The sequence below is a fragment of the Euleptes europaea genome, chromosome 6 (assembly GCF_029931775.1).
Source record: "Euleptes europaea isolate rEulEur1 chromosome 6, rEulEur1.hap1, whole genome shotgun sequence".
Classification (NCBI taxonomy): domain Eukaryota; kingdom Metazoa; phylum Chordata; class Lepidosauria; order Squamata; family Sphaerodactylidae; genus Euleptes; species Euleptes europaea.
In genome coordinates this window covers 52,692,081-52,713,433 of record NC_079317.1, presented here as the reverse complement: position 1 = coordinate 52,713,433, position 21,353 = coordinate 52,692,081, and the positions used below count along the sequence as shown (strand labels likewise).

Below are 21,353 nucleotides of genomic sequence, written 5' to 3'. Positions count from 1 at the left end.
AAATATATAAAGAGAAGAGTTCCATAGTCTTGTCACTGGTGTTGAGAAAGCCCAGTGCCACTTAGCCACAAACTGTACCTCCTATATAGTGGAGAAACTGTACCTCCTATATAGTGGAGAAACAAGGGTCTCCAAGGAAGATCTTAATGTGGCAGGTAGGTTTGTTTGGGAGTAGGTTGGAGCATATGGGAGAATTTCAGAACAACATCTGTGTCATACAGTACAGCCAAGCTTTTGATTGCATAAATAATGAAAAGCTATGATTGGTTTTGCCTTCCCATTTAATATTTTTTCACCTGTTGCTTCTTCTCTAGAGAGGAAAAAAATGTTAGAATTGACCCCAGATAGGAAACCCTTAGAAAACAACTTAAGAATCTTAAGTGTTCCTGTTTTTTGTTTAAAGAGTAGATCTCAAACATCATTATGTTTAATTTTTTGTTATCAAGATTGCTTTGGGAGAGATGACTAAAATGGAAGCTTGGGCAAGGAATTCTGCCATATGCATGTTTTGAGTATATAGGACAAGCTACCACAGTGATGTACAGTGCTGAAAATCCCAATGACAGTCAAAAAGGCTTTTTTCCTATCTTTGCTGTACAGGGCGACTTAAGTGTGCCAGATGTACCCAAGTCAATGGCATGGTGTAAAAATTCTATCTGTGTGGGTTTCAAGAGGGACTACTATATAATAAGGGTAAGAACAAGATTTTGAACTTTTCAAGAGAAAGAAATGTTGTTTTTTCGGAGAAAGGCATGAATTACCTAAATGCAGTTCAGAATGATGACCTGGATGACCCAGGTTGGCCTGATCTCATTAGATCTAGGAAGCTAAGCTGGGTCAACTGTGGTTAGTACTTGGATGGAAGACAACCGAAGAAGTCCATGGTTGCTATGAAGAGGCAGGTAATGGCAAACTACCTCAGTTCATTTGAGCCTTGAAAACTGTACAGGGTTGCCATAAGTTGACTGACTTGATGGCACTTTCCACATGATGGCCTTATTATAGCCCTTGTGAGTTGTTCATGATTGGGTGTTCCCAGAAAGCAGGTAGATGTCAAATGTACAGTTTTTTAGCTCATAATAACATGAGAAGAGCCCTACTGCGTGTTTCATCTATTCTAGCATCCTGCAGTTACCTGCAGTGGCTAACTAGACATCCCTGGGAAATCCACCAGCAAGACAAGAAGATTGTTGCCTCACAACAACTGATACTTGCTAGCATTCTGCTCCTGAATCCAGAGGTTCATTTTAACGTTCACTTCTAAAAGCTGTAGTCAAGTAATATTTGTGTGTGGGTTACTGGGGGTGAGGACACATATTTTGCACTATCAAGAGCTGTTCTGTGGTGGTGGTGGTTTGTTCAGCTGGTATGATGAATTGTGATTTTCTTTCACAGGTGGATGGAAAAGGATCCATCAAAGAACTCTTCCCCACAGGAAAGCAGCTTGAGCCACTAGTAGCCCCTTTGGCTGGTGGCAAAGTTGCTGTAGGCCAAGATGATCTAACTGTTGTGCTAAATGAAGAAGGGATGTGTACACAGAAATGTGCCTTGAACTGGACTGATATCCCAATAGCCATGGGTAATTATCTAGTTCTTCATACTCACTTAATCCAAAGGCAACTGCCCTCTCCCATAACAATCTCATGTGAGTCAAGCAACTTAAATTGGCTTGACAAACAGTATTAACTTCTCATTGTTCTGTGTAATAGACAATATGGAAATGTGACTGCCGTTCACTTCTATTACGGATGGTGTAGTTTAAATTCACCTTCTGTGCTTTGGTTTTCCTTTAATTAAAGTGGACATAAAACTACTTTGGTAAAGTGCTTTTAGTGCACAATCAAAAGTCACAACCGTTTACAGCAACAAGCAGAGCAAAGGCTAAAGTAATTTTTATGGAAGCAATTTAACATTTGCGAACATAGCTATAGGGGACATTGATCCACTACCATATACTGTTGCTGATTGTTGCATTTCTTAAACAGAGCATCAACCTCCATATATTGTGGCAGTACTGCCAAGGTATGTAGAGATTCGTACTTATGAGCCCCGTCTCCTGGTACAGAGTATAGAGCTGCAGAGGCCACGGTTCATTACTTCAGGAGGGTATGATTATTTTATTTTAGTTGCCTTTCTATCCTTGTGAACTGTGTTGCCGTGTGTACATTTCTATACCAAATCAGCCATGTTTGACTTCTTAATCTTTTAAATATCTGTGGAGTGTACATCTTCCATTTTATTATGGAATGTTGCTAAGTGGTCTTTTCGTCTTCTTTTTTCCAGTACAAATATTGTGTATGTGGCCAGCAATCATTTTGTTTGGCGACTTATTCCAGTTTCCATTGCAACTCAAATTCAGCAGCTTCTCCAAGATAAGCAGTTTGAATTGGCTCTGCAGTTGGCAGTAAGTGGTGGGTTGGAGACGATCTGTGTCTGTATTGATTGTTCACCTCTGTAAACTGCCTCTAAACACTATTGCGGGACCCATGAGTTTAAATCCTCTTTCCTTTGGCCCTTCAGATGTTGCTGTTGGAAGAATTTTCCCTTTGCCCTCTCCCTCGGTCCTTGATGTAAATGGAAAATCTCTGCTAGCCTACTCACCAAAGCTTAGCAAAAACCTTAGTTCGTTGTGCATGGTTCTCTGCCTGCTTCACTTACCAACAAGCAACCCAGAGAGATCTGGAGAAACATTCTTACACAGCACACAGAACAGATAAAGTAAATCATGCAGCTTTATTATACTAAAAAGGAAATATAAAGCAAAGAGAAAAAACAGTACTTAACTGAATATATATATATGACAGAATATAACAAAACTTACACACATGCAAGACAAACAATTACAGACAAACAATTACAGAGGCCTCTGGGTCAATTCCAGAGAGAGAGAGATGGCAACAACTGGGAAGCCTGATCTCTTTCCCTAGAATGACAAAATACCAGGATTTTGGGAGGCTCTTTTATAGGTAAAACTGTGGGAGAAAGATTTTTACAACAGCCCTCTTTTCATGTTTTCCTGGAGATAGGCTTGCCATGTTTTTCCTTTGAAGCTTTCTGTTCCCAGAATGTTATTTTCAACAGAGTCTCTGACAATTTGTTTGTGACAAGTTCCCCCAATTTAGCAGATAGATTGCTGCCGGACCAAATGTCCGTTCTCTCCTTAAACAATTACAAGCATCCTGGTGTGTTTTCTTTTGGGTAACCTAGCTCCTAGCCTGCAATTTCCTTTAAGATCAGAGGCCCTAAATTGGAAACTGGGGTCAGCTAAAAAGTCAGGTCTTCGTGTGGCTATAGGTTATAATATTAAGATATAAGTGTGGTTATTTTTAACCCAAACTCATTTAATATAAACTAATATTTTTAATATGAACTAATGTTCAATACAAAAAAATTCTCGCGACAGTTGCATAAATCTAGATTTTACTGTCATCATGACTTGGATTTGGTTCTGGATTCTGTTACTGAATTTCTAGCGTACATCGTTCTATATGCTCTTAATCGCAGGATTGTGGCACAATCCTGTTTATATAAAGTTTATTTTGGAGAAAGAGAAGAGTGTATGGCTACTCAGTGGCATTCAGATGCTCTGCAACATTGGTCTAAATATAGCTTGTGTTCAAGGTGATGCTGTCAGTGGCCACTTTTCCAGGTTTAATGTTGTAAATCCCTATCTATCACATGCAGTTTGGTTACCATATATTGGTTACATTTACAGTGGCATATATATATTTTTGAGCATCACACAGGTCACTTTTCTCTTTGTGGTGCAGTAATTGTGAGATGGCATGTAGTGAAGGTGTTGTTAACAAAAAAACAAAGGCATTTGGACCATTCTAGACAGAATGTTGCCAGTTACTTAAGGTTAAACTCTCAAGAGCAGGCCGCAGGATCACTTGATCCAAGCCATCACTGCTGCCAGGCTTAACCAAAGTTAGCTTCTACATCAGCAACGGTGTTAACAAAAGCTACAGCTAATCAGGCTTCCTGCTTAACCCTATTTCAAAGTTATGTTTTGAATACGGTTTCAGGTCCTGGGCTAAATTGGATCCTTGCTTAGCCCTGACCACATCTCTGCTGACTTAACAAATAACTGTAGGTAAGCCTGCGGGCAGTTTGCACTTGAGAGAGCACCCCAATAATAGTAGGGTGTTTGCATGTAAACAGCATTCAAATTTGAACACCTCACAACAAGCTATAATCTGTATCGCTCTGACTATAGTTGTGTGGGGACTGCTTATGTAGAATAGCAAAGTTTGGAGATTTTGCAGCTCTTATCCCTGCAAAAGAATTTTCTAGCACTTGACAAGATATTCTGTCTAGAGGTAGGTTTGCTGCAGTAAAGTCATCTGAACCACGTTGGAATATTATACATCAGTCAGAGCCTAATGGGTGACATATGGTATTTACTTGAAAGGAAGATGATCCTAAATATATATAACATCTCCATGTTATATATACAGAAACACATATTACTGGACATAACCATACCTTCTAAGGCAGGGGTGGGGAACCTTTTTTCCGCCAAGGGCCATTTGGATATTTATAACATCATTCGTGGGCCATACAAATTATCAATGTAAAAATTAGCTGACCAAGCCCCAAACAGGCAGCTGCCCCAAATGACCCCCCCCCCGTGCGGGCAAGCGGGCAGGCATCCAACCAGTGGCACACTCGCCCACCTGGTGGCACAGGATGGTCTGTTGCACCATCTGGTTGTAGCCGTCCAACCACACGCCGGAGTTGCTCCTGCTCCGCATGGTCGGGTCCGGATTCTATAGCTGGCTCCTGCTACCTCCGCCTGCAGGGGTGAAATGAGGACACACTGGCTAAGAACTCGCCCCCCCTCCACGCATTCTGGCCCTGCCCCCTTTAACCCCTCCACTGTTGCCACTTCTGCCCACAGCCCTCTTGTAGTACAGAGGGAATACGTTTCTCCATGGCCCGGGTGGGAAAGGGTTAACACAGTTTCTTGGGCGGTCCTAGCAGCTCCATAGCTAATGACTCTTCTGCAAGGGGGGGAAAAGGTTCATTTTCTAGGCAAAACAAACTCACATTCGCCTTGAATAGACACTATTCCTGTATGCGGGAGGTTGTGCATCACCAGTCTTATATCCTTCTGAGCTAGAGATCTGCCAGGACCCAGGAAGGACAAGACCAAATAATTTTGCAGGCCATAAACGCCCCCCCCCCCGGGCCTGATGTTCCCTACCCCTGTTCTAAGGGGAAAATAAGATGGCTCCCCCTCTTCTTTTTACTGGCATACCTGAGAGGAAAAAAAACCCCTAGTCTTGCATTTGACTAAATACTGTACAAACTAATAGTACAGAAATAGAGTAAGGAGTGGATATTAAGTGGAGGTTATAGATATATTCTATACTCTTCTTAACACGGTTTATGAGTAGTTAATTTATGCAGGATACAAAACGATACAAAACAAAGGTATCCTGTTTGAGCACTATATTCAAAGCAGCAGGAGGTCTTCATTTCTGTTTCAAATTAGTGGTATTTTGTGATTCCACAAATGTTGTACGGGCCACAGATGTACTCTGTGAACCATTTATTTTGATGCCTTTGTACAAGAGTCATGTCAGTGTTTCCTCCTTGTACTGTGAAGTTACTCGCCTACGTGACTTAACCTTCACAATTGTACTAACAATTGCTTCTTCTGCTTTCCTCATTTGTGTCAATAAGTGAACATGATTCTTCAGCTGCTCCTCTAGTAATTTTGCTTGGTGCCTTAAAGAGAATGATGTCTGTCTTATGATACGTAGTTCCCTTTCTTTTTTATGATATGTACTTCCCTTTCTTTTCTTGGCTTCTCTGCCTGCTTTTTTGCTAGTTCTGTGTTCAAAATAACATGTGGTGTTCAAGAGCATACATATTTGCGCTCTTTTATCTCATTCTCTGATTTAATAATCAAGCTATCTTATTTAAAAATTCCCTGTTAATGTTTCTTAATTGCATTTGACCGAAATATTTTTCTTATCTTTATACTTGTTAGGATATGAAAGATGACTCCGATAATGAAAAGCAACAGCAGATCCATCATATTAAGAATCTCTATGCCTTCAATCTCTTTTGCCAAAAACGCTTTGATGAATCTATGCAGGTCTTTGCTAAGCTTGGGACAGGTAACTAGCTTGGATTTGAAGGAGGGTGGGTATGGGAGATGATAGTAACCTCTGAATTCCAATGTTGAACTTGTATATAAAGTGAGTTCTCAGAATGCCTGGACTCTTTAATTGTTCATATTGAAGTTTCAAAAGTGAAATTGCTGGCCTGGTAAAGTATAAGTGCAAATGCTCTGTAAGTGCTGGCTTGTTTGAGAACACCAGATTCTATATCTTTGCTGAAGCGCTGTGGGCATGGACCTGGTTAGCATTATGGACAGGAGATTACCGAGGGCTCCATGTAAGGACAGGATATGCATATCATTGTTAGGATGGTGAGATGCAGGATTCCTTAATTAATACTCTCAGAGGCCTTGATCTCAGAGGAAACATTATTTCTCTGGGAACAGAACTACAAACGTCTTAAATTGTGTATTTTGTTTAGATCCTACACACGTGATGGGACTGTATCCTGAACTATTGCCTAGTGATTACAAGAAACAGCTCCAATATCCCAATCCTGTGCCCATTCTCTCTCCAGCAGAACTGGAGAAAGCACATTTGGCACTTATAGATTACTTAACTCAGGTAAGAAGTCAACACCTACGGTGGACATCCTGCTGTTGGTAGTGGCTGTTTATGTGAATTATATGTCATTGGTCAGTAATGAGACTGCATCTTACTGGACATTCTTTATAAATGTTAGGTGAACCGATAGGTGGTGAACGTTGATCTGATGAGGTGTCAAAATATTCACATGGACATTCTTTAAAATAAATCGCTGTCTTGGTTGCTACCTCATCTGTTTGATTACTTGCTGCTGCTGTTCGTACAGCACAAGACACATCTCTTCCCCAAAGAGTTTATAATTTAGATTTGACAGTGGGAGGAGATAATAAAAGGGGAGGGGACAAGGCTGACAAACTAATTGAAAGAAATGGGAGAGGCCAGAGTGAATAAGCAAATACATTTGAGTAACAAGGCTGCAGTAGCAACCCCCCTTTCTAAGTCAATATAGGAGAGGTTTGACATTTGCTCCTCTTGACTCTGACTCTGAATGTCTTCAGAAAAGAAGTCAGTTGGTGAAGAAACTGAATGACTCAGACCATCAGTCCAGCACTTCACCCCTCATGGATGGCATCCCCACCATCAAATCCAAGAAGAAGCTGCTGCAGATCATTGACACAACCCTGTTGAAATGCTATCTCCATGTGAGTGCTCTGCTTCTGGTAGACGGGCCTCTGCTGCATGTCAAGCATTAGGAATGGTATCAAAAAATTAAATTGAGTTTAAGGTCCTCTGTGAGTTTACAGAGACTAAGTCTCTGTAAGAGACTGTAAGACTAAGGACTGAACAGTGAGGTTGCTCTAGAAGGGCTGTCCTTACAGTTGACCCAAACATACATTTCTTTATCATGGGGGAAAAAGGGGGGACAAAATAATTCCATAAGTTTTGAGGAAGAAACTAGCTGTGCTCATTGCTGATTAACTGATCCTTCCATGATGTCAACAGGAACTAATGTTCCTCTCCCCACATCAGCAGAGCATTTGCGCTTAAAAGTTTCCTTTTTAATTAATAAGGCAATGAATGAACAGATAAATACTCTCATGCAACACTTTTTAATAATAATGTAATTAAAAAGCAGACCGGCATCCTGAAGTGTGTGGGGGGGACAGAATGAGAGAAAAGTGAGTCAGGTTTCAGCGGGTTTTATGCGTTTTTGGCCACCTCCGTGCCAGGAGGAAGCCAGGTTCCCTCACAGTTCCTTGAGATCTCATTTTATGTGTCTGTAAGTGAAAACAAGAGTCACTGGAAAAGACAGTCATGCTAGGAAAAGCTGAGGGCAGCAGGAAAAGAGGAAGACCCAACAAGAGATGGATTGACTCAATAAAGGAAGCCACAGCCCTCAATTTGCAAGATCTGAGCAAGGCTGTCAAAGATAGGACATTTTGGAGGACTTTGATTCATAGGGTCGCCATGAGTCAGAAGCGACTTGATGGCACTTAACACATAACACACACACAAGTGAAGATAATTCCAGAGTGTTAGCCTTGTCACTCTGTTGCAGCAAAAATAAGCAAGAGTTTCATGGCGCCTTCAAAAGTTAACAAAATTTTATTCCAGCATATGTTTTCATGGACCAGAGCCAAACACTTCAGAAGTGGGCTTTGTCTCATGAAAGCTTTATGTTGGAACACAATATTGTTAGTCTGTATGGTGGTGCCACAAAACTCGGTTGCTTTGACTCTGCCATTTTATTTTCAGCTTTGTTTTTTGCTTTGATCCTCACTTAAATGTATAACCCTCTTCTGCTTATTGAAAGGTTTTATATTAAATCTCCTAATTAATATTTTGTTGGCGTAAATACCTTCTTTTCCTTGATTTGCAGTTTAGTGGGTTTTTTTGGTACATGATGAGCTGTTTTTGATTCCCTTAAATTACTGCTCTCTACTGGCAGACCAACGTAGCCCTAGTGGCACCACTGTTGCGCCTGGAGAACAATCACTGCCACATAGAGGAAAGTGAGCTTGTGCTCAAGAAAGCCCACAAATACAGTGAGCTGATCATACTGTATGAGAAGAAAGGTCTGCATGACAAAGGTAAGTGGTGGTTTGGATCCAAGACTTCTACAAATGGAACAAGTTGCCTATGGTGCTCATGCCCCTCCATCTGAGCGGTGCTGCCCTCTGCCATTGCATCCTTTAGCTTCTTTGTTTCTCCAGTAGGCCTCAGATGCAAGAGGGGAACAAGACGTCCCTCCTCTCCTTTGCTATGGCTAGCCATCCCACAAGTGTTGGAGTGGCCCCGTCCTCTGCTGTCCTCCCCAACGTGCCTTGCTGACCCTTCTTTATAGGGCCAACCACTCCGCCCTTCCATCCCTAGACCTGTCCCTGGCTTCTCCCCACCTCCCTCTGCTGCTGTTGGCCAATTCCAGGTGGCTCCCTCTCTTACCACGCTCTTCCCTCCTTCCCCCTCCATTTCCCCATGGTTTCCCAACCCTGCCTATCTCTACTGGGCTCTGACCCAGCCCCTAACCAGGCCTGACTCACTCCAACTCTGCCCTCGGGCTGCGGAGGAACGGCAAGAAGCCAGCACTCCTTCAGGACTTCCTTGAAGGACGGCTGCCCTTCCCGATGATGCTGGGCTCCATGGGGGCTCCTCCCTTGGTGCCAGCGGGTCTGCCAGCTGCCACGCCCATCAGCGCCATCAGCTGCAGGGACACTGACGTCGCCCTGGCTCACGGGGAGGTGCTGGGCATGCCACTGTTGAGTGGCATGGCTTCCTCCTGCTCTCCGCGTCTCTGGGCTCTTGCCGACCCCAGGTAAAATGCAAGCTGTTACCTGGCCTCTGCAGCATTAACTGGGTGCGGGGAGAGCTGTGTGATATCTGGTGGGTGGGAGCAGAGGTTTGGGCCAGGCGCTGGCCATGGACATTGCCTTTCTCTTGCAGCCTTCTGTGCTGCTACTCCTTCTGAAGTTCAGGTTGCCCTTTACCTGTATGGGCTGTGGTGGTGCTTGAGCATGAAATGAGAATTGACAGAATTTCCCCCGCTCCCATGTGAGCTTTTGCTTCATCACAAAAACAGTGTTAATGACCAGACTTGGATATAAATGTTTGGCGGTAGCGTGGAAATGATACTGCATAGGTCTTCAACTTTTTAATTAAGTGTGGTTGTTCCTTACTGAATGAGTTGTGTTTCAGCACAGAGGGAAACCGACCGCCTCTAGTTTGTGCTGGTGGTAAACATTTTTGTTTTGTGTTAGTTAAGGAACATTAGTCTTGAGGAAAGTCAGGAAGCCGCTTAACCTAAGGGATGATCTCCATGGTGCTTTCTTCTGTTTTGCTAAAGCTTTGCAGGTGCTAGTGGATCAGTCAAAGAAAGCCAACTCACCTTTGAAGGGCCACGAGAGGACAGTGCAGTACTTGCAACATTTGGGTGAGTGAAGTTAACCTCTAAATCTTATTTCCACTCTCCAGACAAGGCAGCTCATAAAAACTGTTAAAACTTGCTTACAAGTTATTGTTGGTAATTATATCCAGATTAATTGATTTCATAAAATTAGAATCTAGATCTGGTTTTCACTTTGTTGGATAAAACAGCAGCTATAGCCATCAACCCAGCCTCTGGTGGATCTAAGTCATCGTGTTGCATTGGACCCTGCCTTCTGAAGCCACTAACCTCCCTTCCTTTGCTTCCTTCTTCAGATTTCACATCTCATAAGGTGATGATGCTTGTATGGCTGAAGGAACTTTCTGAGGTGCTCTAGGTCTTTTTAGGGCTTTGAATTAAAAGCCCTAAAAGACCCTTTAGCTACATGTTTCCAGGCCCAATTCAATGGAGAATTTTTAGTGCACTCTGCAGTATATCCAGCCAAACTCCAGTCAGTGTATAGGGAATGCATATGGGGATGTGCCAAGCTGTCATGTGCATCTTGCTCTGTTCATGAAAACCGGTTCTTAAGTTGCCGTCTGTTTTGTTTCTTGTTCCAGGCGCGGAGAACTTGAACTTAATATTTGCCTATTCTGTTTGGGTGCTTAGAGACTTCCCTGAAGATGGACTGAAAGTAAGTACACTTGCTAATATTTGAAAATAAAAGAAGCCAAAGCATTAAGGTCTTCCCATTTGTTATTCTGAAAGCAAATGGAACTAAGTAGGCTGCAGTAGCATTTTGCCTTGGTCAGTTTGAACATATTGAAGGTGTGGTGTAGTGTAGTGGTTAGATCATTGGACTAGCCTCTGGAAGATGGTTCAAATCCCCACTTTTTCATGGCAGATTGCTTGGTGACTTTGGGCCAACTGAACTCACACTTTGCTTAACATGTTTCAGAGGGTTGTGGTGTGTGTGTGTGTAAAGTGGTGTCAAGTCACAGCCGACTTATGGCAACCCCTTTTGGGGTTTTCATGGCAAGAGACTAACAGGTGGTTTGCCCATGCCTTCCTCTGCACAGCAACCCTGGTATTCCTTGGTGGTCTCCCATCCAAATACTAACCAGGGCTGACCCTGCTTAGCTTCTGAGATCTGACGAGATTAGGCTAGCCTGGGCCATCCAGGTCAGGGCTCAGAGGGTTATTATTGAGGATAAAATAGAGGACATGAGAATGATGTAAGCTGCTTTGGGTCCTCCTTGTTGAGAAAAGTGGGGTATAAATGAAGTAATGTTGCGAGCTCAACCTGGAATCCACTTTAAATTGGCAACTGTTCCCATGTGGCATGTTTTTCTAACAGCTGGGGCAGTTTCAACCCTACTGCCACATACATCCTCCCCCCCAAAGCTCCTAAACAAATCTGCAGAATGGGTTGAATGAAACATTGGGCCTACCGTGAGGGTTTCTCTCATTAGTTCATTGGAAGATGTCCCTTAACATTGAATTGCACGCCTCTGTTACACATGTAGCAAGTTTACACAACAGCATCTAATGTAACAGCTGGACGGTCCTTCTGTTAGTTTTTTCCTTTATCTTCTTGAAAACCTGTTTCGCTTTTCCTTACTTGCCTTTCCTTTAGAGTAGATTAATCAAAAACAAATAGGTTTTTTGGAGTTCCAAAATAGTAAACTAGCCCAAGTAATTCTGTCTTGATAAGATAAAGTTGGCTGGGGCTGCATCGATTTCTCCATTATTCTCCATCTATTTGATGCTTTGATGACTGCTAAAGAAGTCCCAGAGAGAGCAGCTGTGTTAGTCTGTTGCAGTCAAAGTTATCTTTGGGGCACCTTTTAACAGCTCCGGCTCACAAAAGCTTCTGTTAGCCTTTACAGTGCCACAGGATGTTTTATTTGGATGACTAAATCATGCATTTTATGTTTAATAGAGATTATAGAGAGTAACTTGCTAGTGGTGGTGAGGGCGAGTTGAAAGGAGAAAAGGATCATCACCAGCAATCTCTGGCCTTGTGTTGTGCATTTCTCATGAAAAGACTGACGATGTAGGAAAGGCTGACTACCTGTAGATGTTGGGTGATTTGTCTTCAGGAGAATGGTTTTTTTTTTTTTTTTAAGAATATGAAGGCATATTTTAAATACTGGGTATGATCATTGAACACCTTAGTAAGTATGTTACATTAATCGTATGCCTCCTTAATTTGTCACAGTGATCACTAGCTGAACATAGGTAAAATAGTATCAAATTGTGCTGACTGACATTGTGATCCTAAACAGAGTTTATACCCTTCTAAATCCACTTATCTGGAGAACCGGGTTCGATTCCCCATTCCTCCACATGAAGCCTGCTGGGTGACCCTGGCCAGTCAGAGTTCTCTCAGAACTCTCTCAGCCCACAAGTAGGCAGGCAATGGCAAACCACCTCCAAATATCTCTTGCCTTGAAAACCGACGGGGTCGCTATAAATCAGCTGTGACTTGATGGCACTTTCCAACATCACCACCAAATCCGCTGAGATCAGTGGGCTTAGAAAAGGTGTAACTCTGCTTAGGATTTCACTGTGGTCCAGATATATATCAGCCAGGGACTGGGTTACTTCCTCAGTTTCTGAAACCCTGCTCATTTTGTTTGATGTAGCGACATCCCTGGTTAAGTAAACTGCTTCTCCACACCATGCAGACTTACAGAGGAGTCTCGTTGGTTGGCTTAAAAAGTATATTGGTGGGTTGAATGTTCCATACTGAAGACCCAAACAGTTAAAAATAAAAATCACCCAGAGCTTACCCTGTGCAAAATATTTTGAAATAAATGTATTTTGCACAGGATTGCAACTCTCTCCCGTTGTATAGTGTGCTGTCTGCTGATTGTTCAGGGAGCTACTGTGAATTAAAACGTTTCATTGTGGATATGCTTGTATCAACCTATGACTTCAACTTTTGTCTGACAGATATTTACAGAAGATCTTCCTGAGGTGGAAGCCCTCCCACGTGAAAAGGTTCTTAATTTCCTGCGAGAGAACTTTAAAAGCTTGGCTATTCCTTATTTGGTAAGCGCAGATTGCAGCAAAGGGCTTTGTTCTGATTAGTAGCTCTTGCATATCAAATCTCTAGGCATGTCTGATAAATTTGCGAAGTTAAATGAATTGTATTTATAAATTTAAAAACAATAAATTTGTAATATGTCAGTGGGTCGTCCATGAGGTTCTTTTAAATCATTATTTTGGGGGTTGTTTCTAGCTTAAATGAAGGGATGGAAGTGAAATAGTCTGTTTTGATCACATTTTGGTGGAAGGAGGAGAGTCTTCTGCAATCAACTTCCTTACATCAGATATGTACATGCATTCGCAGGAACATATAATCGATATCTGGGAAGAGGCTGGTTCAGAATTCCACAACTGCCTAATTCAGCTTTACTGTGAGAAAGTGCAAGACTTAATGAAAGAGTATCTCACCTCTTTTCCTCCAGGTAATTCATAGTCTACTTCAACTTAAAATTTAACAGACTTCAAGCCAAACTTTGTAAAACTAGATTGTAAACAAGACATATTTCAGGAAGGGTGAAGTCTGTAGATTCCAGGCTGCTAGTTCTATGTTGCCCTGACCTGGATGGCCCAGGCTAGCCTGATCTCGTCAGATCTCAGAAGCTAAGCAGGGTCAGCCCTGGTAGTATTTGGATGGGGGACCACCAAGGATTACCAGGGTTGCTATGCAGAGGAAGGCACTGGCAAACCACCTCTGTTAGTCTCTTGCCATGAAAACCCCAAAAAGGGGTCGCCATAAGTCGGCTGCGACTTGACGGCACTTCACACACACACAGTTCTATGTTACTACATTTTGTTTCTTAGTTTATGCAGACATTTTTTTAAAATAAAAGGGCTTTTTTATATATCCGGAAATGCCTTGCTGTTTTGTAGCATCAGTCAGAGAAATGCTCTTGTATCATAACGTCTAGTAGGAATGGGGCTTTTTAGGTAACTTAATTTTGCTGTGTTGCTCATATTCTGTTATTAACAGATGCTGTTCTTCTTGCCTTGCAGATAAAACACCAGTGCCGGCTGGAGAAGAGGAAGGAGAACTAGGAGAGTATCGGTGCAAGCTTCTTTTCTTTCTTGAGACTTCCAGTTGCTATGATGCCGAGTATCTCATCAGCGACTTTCCCTTTGATGGTAAGAGGTGGTTTAGTAATGTTGACATCTTTTCATACTGGGTGTTAGTCAGTTATGTTTATTTCAGTGAATGCAAAGGGATTCTTAAGTAGTAGAAAAGAGCAAGAGTCCAGTAGCACCTTAAAGACTAACAAAAGTATTTTCTGGCAGTGTATGAGCTTTCGTGAGCCACAGCTCACTTCTTCAGATACAGCTAGAATGTGAATCCATCTGTCTTTAAGTAGAGGAGAGTGAATTCAGACAAGCATTAGTATGTAAATATTAACAGTATGTAAATGTGAATAGCAGGCGTGATGGGATTAGGTGTGGTATGCAGAAGAGTCTGTGATGTCCAGGGGAGAGATGGGTGTGGAGAAATCAGCATTGGTAATGAGCCGTGAATGCAAGGTCTTTATTCAGCCCAGGTAAATGCATTGTCTTTAGTTTGAATATCAACTGTAATTCAGCAGTTTCTCTTTCCAATCACCCTTTGAAATTCCTTTGTAAGAGAACTGCTACTCTTAAATCTGCAACAGAATGTCCCAGAAGGTTGAAATGTTCTCCCACTGGTTTTTGAATATTTTGGTTTCTGATGTCAGACTTATGTCCATTTAATCTTTGTCTAAGAGACTGACTTGTTTCCACAATGTAGATTGTGGAAGGGCATTGCTGGTATGTGGTGGCATAAATCACATTAGAAGATGAGCAGGGGTATGAACCTGAGATAGTATGGCTGACATTGGTGGGTCCAGAGATGATGATCCTAGAATCTATATGAGGGCAAAGTTGGCACCTTGGTTTGTTGCAGGCCTTGGTGCCAGAGTCCATGTTCCTGTTAAGTAGTTTATCATCATGGGTGAGAAGTTGTTTTAGGTTAGCCGGCTGTCTGTAAGGAAGAAAGGGACACCCCCACCCCCCAGTGCCTCAGCGAGGGAAGTGTCACAATCCAGCATTGGTTGTAGGTCCTTAATAATACGTTGGACTGGTTTTAGTTGGGAGCTATAGGTGATAACCAGAGGTGTTCTGTTGTCATTCTCTCTGGGCTTATCTTGTAGTAAGTTGTGTCTGGGTATCATTCTGGCCTTCTCAATCATCTTTCTCACCATATCAGCAGGATATTGTAGTTGCAAAAATGTTTGCTGTAGGTCTCTCAAGTGTGTATCTCTGTCTGAAGGATTGGAGCAGATGCGACTATAGCGTAGGGCTTAGCTATAGACAATGGATTGTCTGATATGGTTGGGGTGGTGGCCGGACGCATGTAGATACGTTTGTCGATCCGTCGGTTTCCGGTACAATGTGGTGCTTGTGTCCCCCCCGTGGATCCGTACTGTGGTGTCTAGGAAGTTGATTTCTTGTTTGGATTAATTCATAGTTAGATTGATGGTGGGGTGGAAGTCGTTGAAAGCCTGGTGAAATCTTTCAAGGGCTTCTTTGCCATGAGTCCAGACAAAGAAAATGTCATCAATGAATCTCAAGTAAAGGAGAGGTGCTTAACGGATTCTTAAGTGTAATTAATGAAAGGATTCTTATTCATCTCTCTGCTGGCCTGTTAACAGAACATCTGCTGCTGTATGTAACAGCTCTTTGTAAATATGTCTCCTGTAGTCTACAGAAGGTGATAGCTTTGTGTCAAGATGAACATCCAAAATGGCTCTATGTTGAGAAGAAGAGTATAGGTAACTGAGAAATGGTATACAGTAGAATAAACAGATGTGGCTGCCACTGACCTCTAGTATAGTCAGAGTTTGCTGTTGAGTCTGTGCCTATAATGTAATGAAAGATATACCAAGGCAAGTATTTCTCCTCACTCGCTGCTGTTTAGTTCATTCTTTTTTTGTTAAATTTCATAACCTGGTCTCATAGACCATTTTGCCAGGTGATGTTGCCATTGAGTTTAATAACTGCTGTTTTGTACTCCTGCTCTCAGGCCTTCTAGAAGAACGTGCCCTGCTGCTAGGAAGGATGGGAAATCATGAACAGGCACTCTTCATATATGTGCACATCCTGAAGGATACCAAAATGGCTGAAAAGTATGTTGTTGTTTTGATCTACTTCAATCACTCTTTCTTACTTGTTTGGGTGTTTGCCTAACACACAGAAGCAGGAACCTGCAAGGACTTTTGGAGGTATCTCATTTCCCACTCTCTGACTATTTCCTCTTTTCCTTTCCTGGAAGGCTCCATAGCCTCCCTTTTTCCTGCTTCCTTGTCTCCTTCCACTCAACTGCCAACCTACATTTATTTGCCCCTCGTCTTCACCTTTCCCTCTCCCCCCATCCCAACCACCTCTACCTAGGAAAACTGTGGCCCAGTTGTGTGGTGCTGGCTACTGGGCTAGGCCCATTTGCATCATAAGGAACCCTCAAGAACTTGTGAGGTGGCACCTCACTATCCCCTGTATCCCCCTCCTCACACTATTTCCTCTTTCCACCCTCCTGGCAACCGCCATATCCTCTCCTCTTTCCCTACATTCTCTCCTTCTCGGCCATTCACCAGCCTGCCTTTTTTATGTGCCTCCCATCTTCAGCAATATTATTTATTTACTTCATTTACACCCAACTTTTCTCCACAGGGGGAACCAAAGCAGCGTGCATTATTCCCCCCTTTTCCTTTTTATCCTCGAAACAACCCTGTGAGGTAGGCTAGAATGAAAATATGACTGGCCCAAAGTGACCTGGTGAGCTTCCAGAGCAAGATGGGGATTCAAACCTGGGTTTCCCAGACCCTCCTCTGAAGCTTTAACTACTGCACCACCACTGGCTTTCCTAGGGTGGCTGTTGTAATAGCAAGCAGCCAGGCCTAGTTGAGTCATGCAAATCAGGTGGTATCAAGTCACCCAGTGGTTGCCAGGCCCAGATGAGTCCTCCCTCAAAGGACAAAACAGCCCTGGAAAGGCTCTTGCTCCTTCCCTGTCTTTTACTGACAGAACCAAGCCTGGAATCTGTGGTTGCTTAGCAACAGCTGGTGAGAGAATCTGTTGCTTAAAACCACAGGTGCTCCTTTTAGTATTGGGTTTGTTACCCCTCCCCCCAATTTTTATTTCATTTTTCTGCAAACCTGGGACCCTTTCCAGGTTTGTAGAAAGATCTGTCTTGCCTGTTCACAGATGCAGTCACCGGCTTTAAGTATCCTCAGATTTGGCTGACTTTGCAGTTAGTACATAGAGGATATAAAGTGTGAGCGGCAATCTCGCATTTCCACCTTACCTTGGCTTACTGTTCAGCTGACATTACTGCAGTTTAAATGTTGCACTGTCTTGTAGTGAGAGATGGGACGTCAAGCAGGTGCCTGCAGTACTGATTAGTTTCTCAGATTTGTGCTGGAGAGCTGTTTAGGAGTTGCCAGCAAAATATTCTTTCATGACTTTTCATTTGGCTTATTGAGGACCAATTTAATATTAATCTTGTGATTTCTGCCACTCCAGTGGCAGAACTAAAGCAGTTTTGTCAACAGATAACAAAGTAAGTAGGAATTAGCAAGTGCATTGATGACTGATACACAAGTAGATAATTTCCTGAAATAGGTAAAGGTACCTTTAAAAACAAATGAGTCTAGAAAGTATTCTGTATTTGATGTATGGTCATAAGTTGCCACGCTTGAGTTTTCATTTGCAAAATGAAAAATACATTCAAATGCTGTTTAGCATTATCTTGTACTTGTTAGCTAATATGTCTGAACAAGTAACCGTCATATGGTTTTGACCACTGTGAATTTCCTGTTGATACTGTTTCAGTTACTGTCACAAACACTATGATAGAAGCAAAGATGGCAGCAAAGATGTGAGTATTTTATTTTTAATCATCTTCAAATTGATGCTGCACATTTTACAAAATATGCTTTTCTTAGTTGTCCAGGTTTGTAATGTTAACAAATTGTATTAGTGGTGTTCAAACCAAACGGAAGAAGACATTATGAACAAATGAGCTTGCGAGATTTGGGTTTCGTAAGGACCTCAGAAACAAGCCAGGGTTAGTATATAGTTTCTCGGTTATATAAAACTACTTTGTATACACAGCAATATACTTTTCTCCTACCCCCATGTATTAGCATATATTTTTGCAGCTCTGTCAAATACTCTTTACCCATAATTCTTCTATGATCCATACTGAAGAATATGCTTGGTGGATTCTACTTTCAATGGTGCTTTACAAACAAGGCAAAATATGTGTTCTGGTTCAGTCTTCATTTATGAATGTACAGGCTGACATAAAGCCATGTTCTGGAACACCAAAGAAACAAAATTCCAGCGACGAGAAAGTATAAGGGCTAGCATAGCTACAGAAACACATTTTTTTTCATTAATTGGCATAGTGGGTGATATATTTTGTGCCAAATTAAACAATTGCATTAAAAACAAGAAAAGATAGTGGAAAACAAAGTTTTCATGTATAAACCAACACATTCTCGTATTAAAAACAGGTACAGTATTTAGGATGCAGTAGCCAGATCTTAGTAGGTAGGTTGGTTGGTTTTGTCCCCACCACCCCTTTTTCAGTATTGTTAGTGCTGTTTGGATGTGAAACCACTAAGGAATTATCAGCAGTGATTTATTTTGTGTCATACAGGTGTACTTGTCTCTGCTCCGTATGTACCTTTCACCGCCTAGTGTCCACTGCTTAGGACCAATCAAAATGGAACTTTTGGAGCCTCAAGCTAATCTCCAGGCTGCACTGCAGGTTTTGGAGCTTCATCACAGCAAGTTGGACACTACCAAAGTAAGGATATGTTTAGAATGGTGATGTGGATGGTACACAGGTTGTGATGCTTCTATATGAGGAAGCAGACTTCTCTACATGAAATAGCCCTTCTCCTTCGACAAGCACTACACAGCAAATAATCTGTTTCTAGCATGGAACATTAGTATGTGAGTGGAAGCTTTTTCTCTGCTTGAGGCCATGCTGTAGAAGTGCAAAAATAAAGTTCAGAGGAGCAGTAAGACCACTGGAACCAATTCCGGGAAACACTTTAGTGCCAAGTATCATATTAGTTTTCTTTTTGTTGTGTATCTAGGCAATAAATCTCCTCCCAGCCAACACTCAAATTAGTGAGATCCGAATCTTCCTGGAAAAGGTCCTTGAAGAAAATGCACAGAAGAAGCGATTCAGTCAAGTTCTTAAGAACCTTCTCCACGCTGAATTCTTGAGAGTATGTATTAATCTTCATTCATGCTTATCAAAGGGAGATTTAAAACAAATACTTGGTATGTGTGAGGCACTGCCTCCAATGATAAGAGATCATTGGTAATCAGAAAGCATGTTAATCTACAATATGTGACATTTTAGCTGCCTGTATGTGACATTTTAGCTCATTGTTCTTATTTTTCCCATAGATACAGGAGGAACGGATTGTACACCAGCAAGTAAAATGTATAATCACAGAGGAAAAGGTTTGCAGTGTATGTAAAAAAAAGATTGGAAATAGGTATGTGGACATAAAAACATGTTTGTTTTTTTATGTATTTTTTGTGTGGCAATTTTTGTTTCATTTACTTTCATTTCTCTTGTCCCTGACTGGTTTTGTTTCTTTTATGTCACTGTGTACCATTTATGTTATGCACTGTTTATACACCATTCACAAAAAAGGTAAACATTGTATACATTTAACTGTAAACATTTGTTGCAAGGAAACCGAAAATGGCTCAAGAATTGAGAATTTATTCATGAAAGACAGAAGCAAAACAGGATTTTTGAGTAAACAATGCTGGGTTGTGAGGTTAGGCAGCATCCCTAAAGTAAATAAGCCTGTAACATAGAAATGAGAAAACCCCGTGGTGCAGAGTGGTAAGCTGCAGTACTACATTCAAAGCTCTGCTCACGACCTGAGTTCGATCCCGATGCAGGTAGCCAGATCAAGGTTGACTCAGCCTTCCATCCTTCTGAGGTAGGTAAAAATGAATATCCAGCTTGCTGATGGTAAAGTGTAGACAACTGGAGAAGGCAATGGCAAACCACCCCGTAAACATAGTCTACCTAGTAAACTTCATGATGTGATGTCACCCCCATGGGTTAGTAATGACCTGGTTTTTGCACAGGGGACTACCTTTAACATAGAGATTATTATTCAACCTGCTTTTTGCAGAGATTTCTGTAGAAGAACATTGGAATGGAGTTGGAATCAGTTTGGCTGCTGAGGCAGTTTCAGAATGTATCAAATTCATTGTGTGATCTCACAATTGATTGAGTTTGATTTATTGCCCATTAACAAAGCCATAAGCAAATACACAAGCAAATATGTATAAACTTATAAAATACCAAAAATTCATAAATACGTAAAATACATAAAATATCTCACAATGGAGATACAGCCAATTTAAGAGCTAGCAGCTTGGGATATATGTGCTTAATGTCACGTTTTGTCCTGATAATCATGTGACTTCAACTTTTTTTAGTGACAATTTGGATGGCTTTCTGAGCTGTTTTTAAAATCCAAATGCTCTATAAACTGCTTATTAAAAAGTATGTTTACAGCTGTAGAGCACAGTACTACACAAGAACAAGAAAGAGGTTGCAACAAAACCTTAAGAACAGTAGCAGAGGAGTTTTGATACAGACATAATAGAATTAGTACTTTCCTGAGGTTAAAATGTACTAAATCTATGCTCTTCTAAAGATAACAAAATAAAGCTTTGTTTTTTGTGAAGTGTATGTGTAAAAATCATAACATAACTATACTTAAACTGATACACTGACTTTCTTCTTTCCACAGTGCCTTTGCCCACTATCCCACTGGAGTAGTTGTGCATTATTTCTGTTCCAAAGAAGTGGGTACAGCAGACACCTGAAAGGATTGGCCTACATAACATGAACTATGATGCTTATGTGGAAGGAGAGAGAGGAGGTGATTTAACAAGCAAAGGCTTCTCTAATCTTCTGAGCCCTGATGCTTTCAAACAACTGGAGTCCAAAGTCGCTTCATCAGATGACTCTACTTGTACTTTGCCAATATTGGCTTAGTACGAAAATAGACCTCGGCCTCTGCCTATTCTTCAGTATACTTACCAGTAGGTTATCCTCAGCACTTCTGCACGAGGAAGGATGAAAATACCAATGAGTACCCATTGCACTCCAGATCTTGCAGTAGTAATCTTTAGACAAGTCTGAAATATTGACCAAGGATAGACAAAGGATGAAGATGATGATGGATGGGAGATGTTTTGTGTTGGATTCCATATTCCAGTCATAGAAAAATATTTTGACATAGTTTAATCAGCATTGTATT

General features: G+C 41.6%; 1 protein-coding gene across 2 annotated transcripts in view; it reads left to right on the top strand.

Moving 5' to 3' along the window:
* Nucleotides 1–21,103, top strand: part of VPS39 (VPS39 subunit of HOPS complex) — a 30,200-nt gene extending 9,097 nt beyond the window's left edge. For both annotated transcript variants that reach the window (XM_056851594.1, XM_056851593.1), the window contains 19 exons: nucleotides 601–693; nucleotides 1,396–1,579; nucleotides 1,986–2,106; nucleotides 2,284–2,404; nucleotides 6,002–6,131; nucleotides 6,556–6,698; nucleotides 7,178–7,321; nucleotides 8,569–8,710; nucleotides 9,961–10,047; nucleotides 10,602–10,675; nucleotides 12,940–13,038; nucleotides 13,340–13,457; nucleotides 14,029–14,157; nucleotides 16,064–16,166; nucleotides 17,869–17,914; nucleotides 18,701–18,850; nucleotides 19,146–19,280; nucleotides 19,465–19,556; nucleotides 20,841–21,103. In XM_056851594.1, the coding sequence (XP_056707572.1) occupies nucleotides 601–693; nucleotides 1,396–1,579; nucleotides 1,986–2,106; nucleotides 2,284–2,404; nucleotides 6,002–6,131; nucleotides 6,556–6,698; nucleotides 7,178–7,321; nucleotides 8,569–8,710; nucleotides 9,961–10,047; nucleotides 10,602–10,675; nucleotides 12,940–13,038; nucleotides 13,340–13,457; nucleotides 14,029–14,157; nucleotides 16,064–16,166; nucleotides 17,869–17,914; nucleotides 18,701–18,850; nucleotides 19,146–19,280; nucleotides 19,465–19,556; nucleotides 20,841–20,916 (2,187 nt within the window). In that variant the 3' untranslated portion in view covers nucleotides 20,917–21,103. The remainder of the gene's footprint in view (nucleotides 1–600; nucleotides 694–1,395; nucleotides 1,580–1,985; nucleotides 2,107–2,283; nucleotides 2,405–6,001; nucleotides 6,132–6,555; nucleotides 6,699–7,177; nucleotides 7,322–8,568; nucleotides 8,711–9,960; nucleotides 10,048–10,601; nucleotides 10,676–12,939; nucleotides 13,039–13,339; nucleotides 13,458–14,028; nucleotides 14,158–16,063; nucleotides 16,167–17,868; nucleotides 17,915–18,700; nucleotides 18,851–19,145; nucleotides 19,281–19,464; nucleotides 19,557–20,840) is intronic.
* Nucleotides 21,104–21,353: the final 250 nt, after the last annotated feature.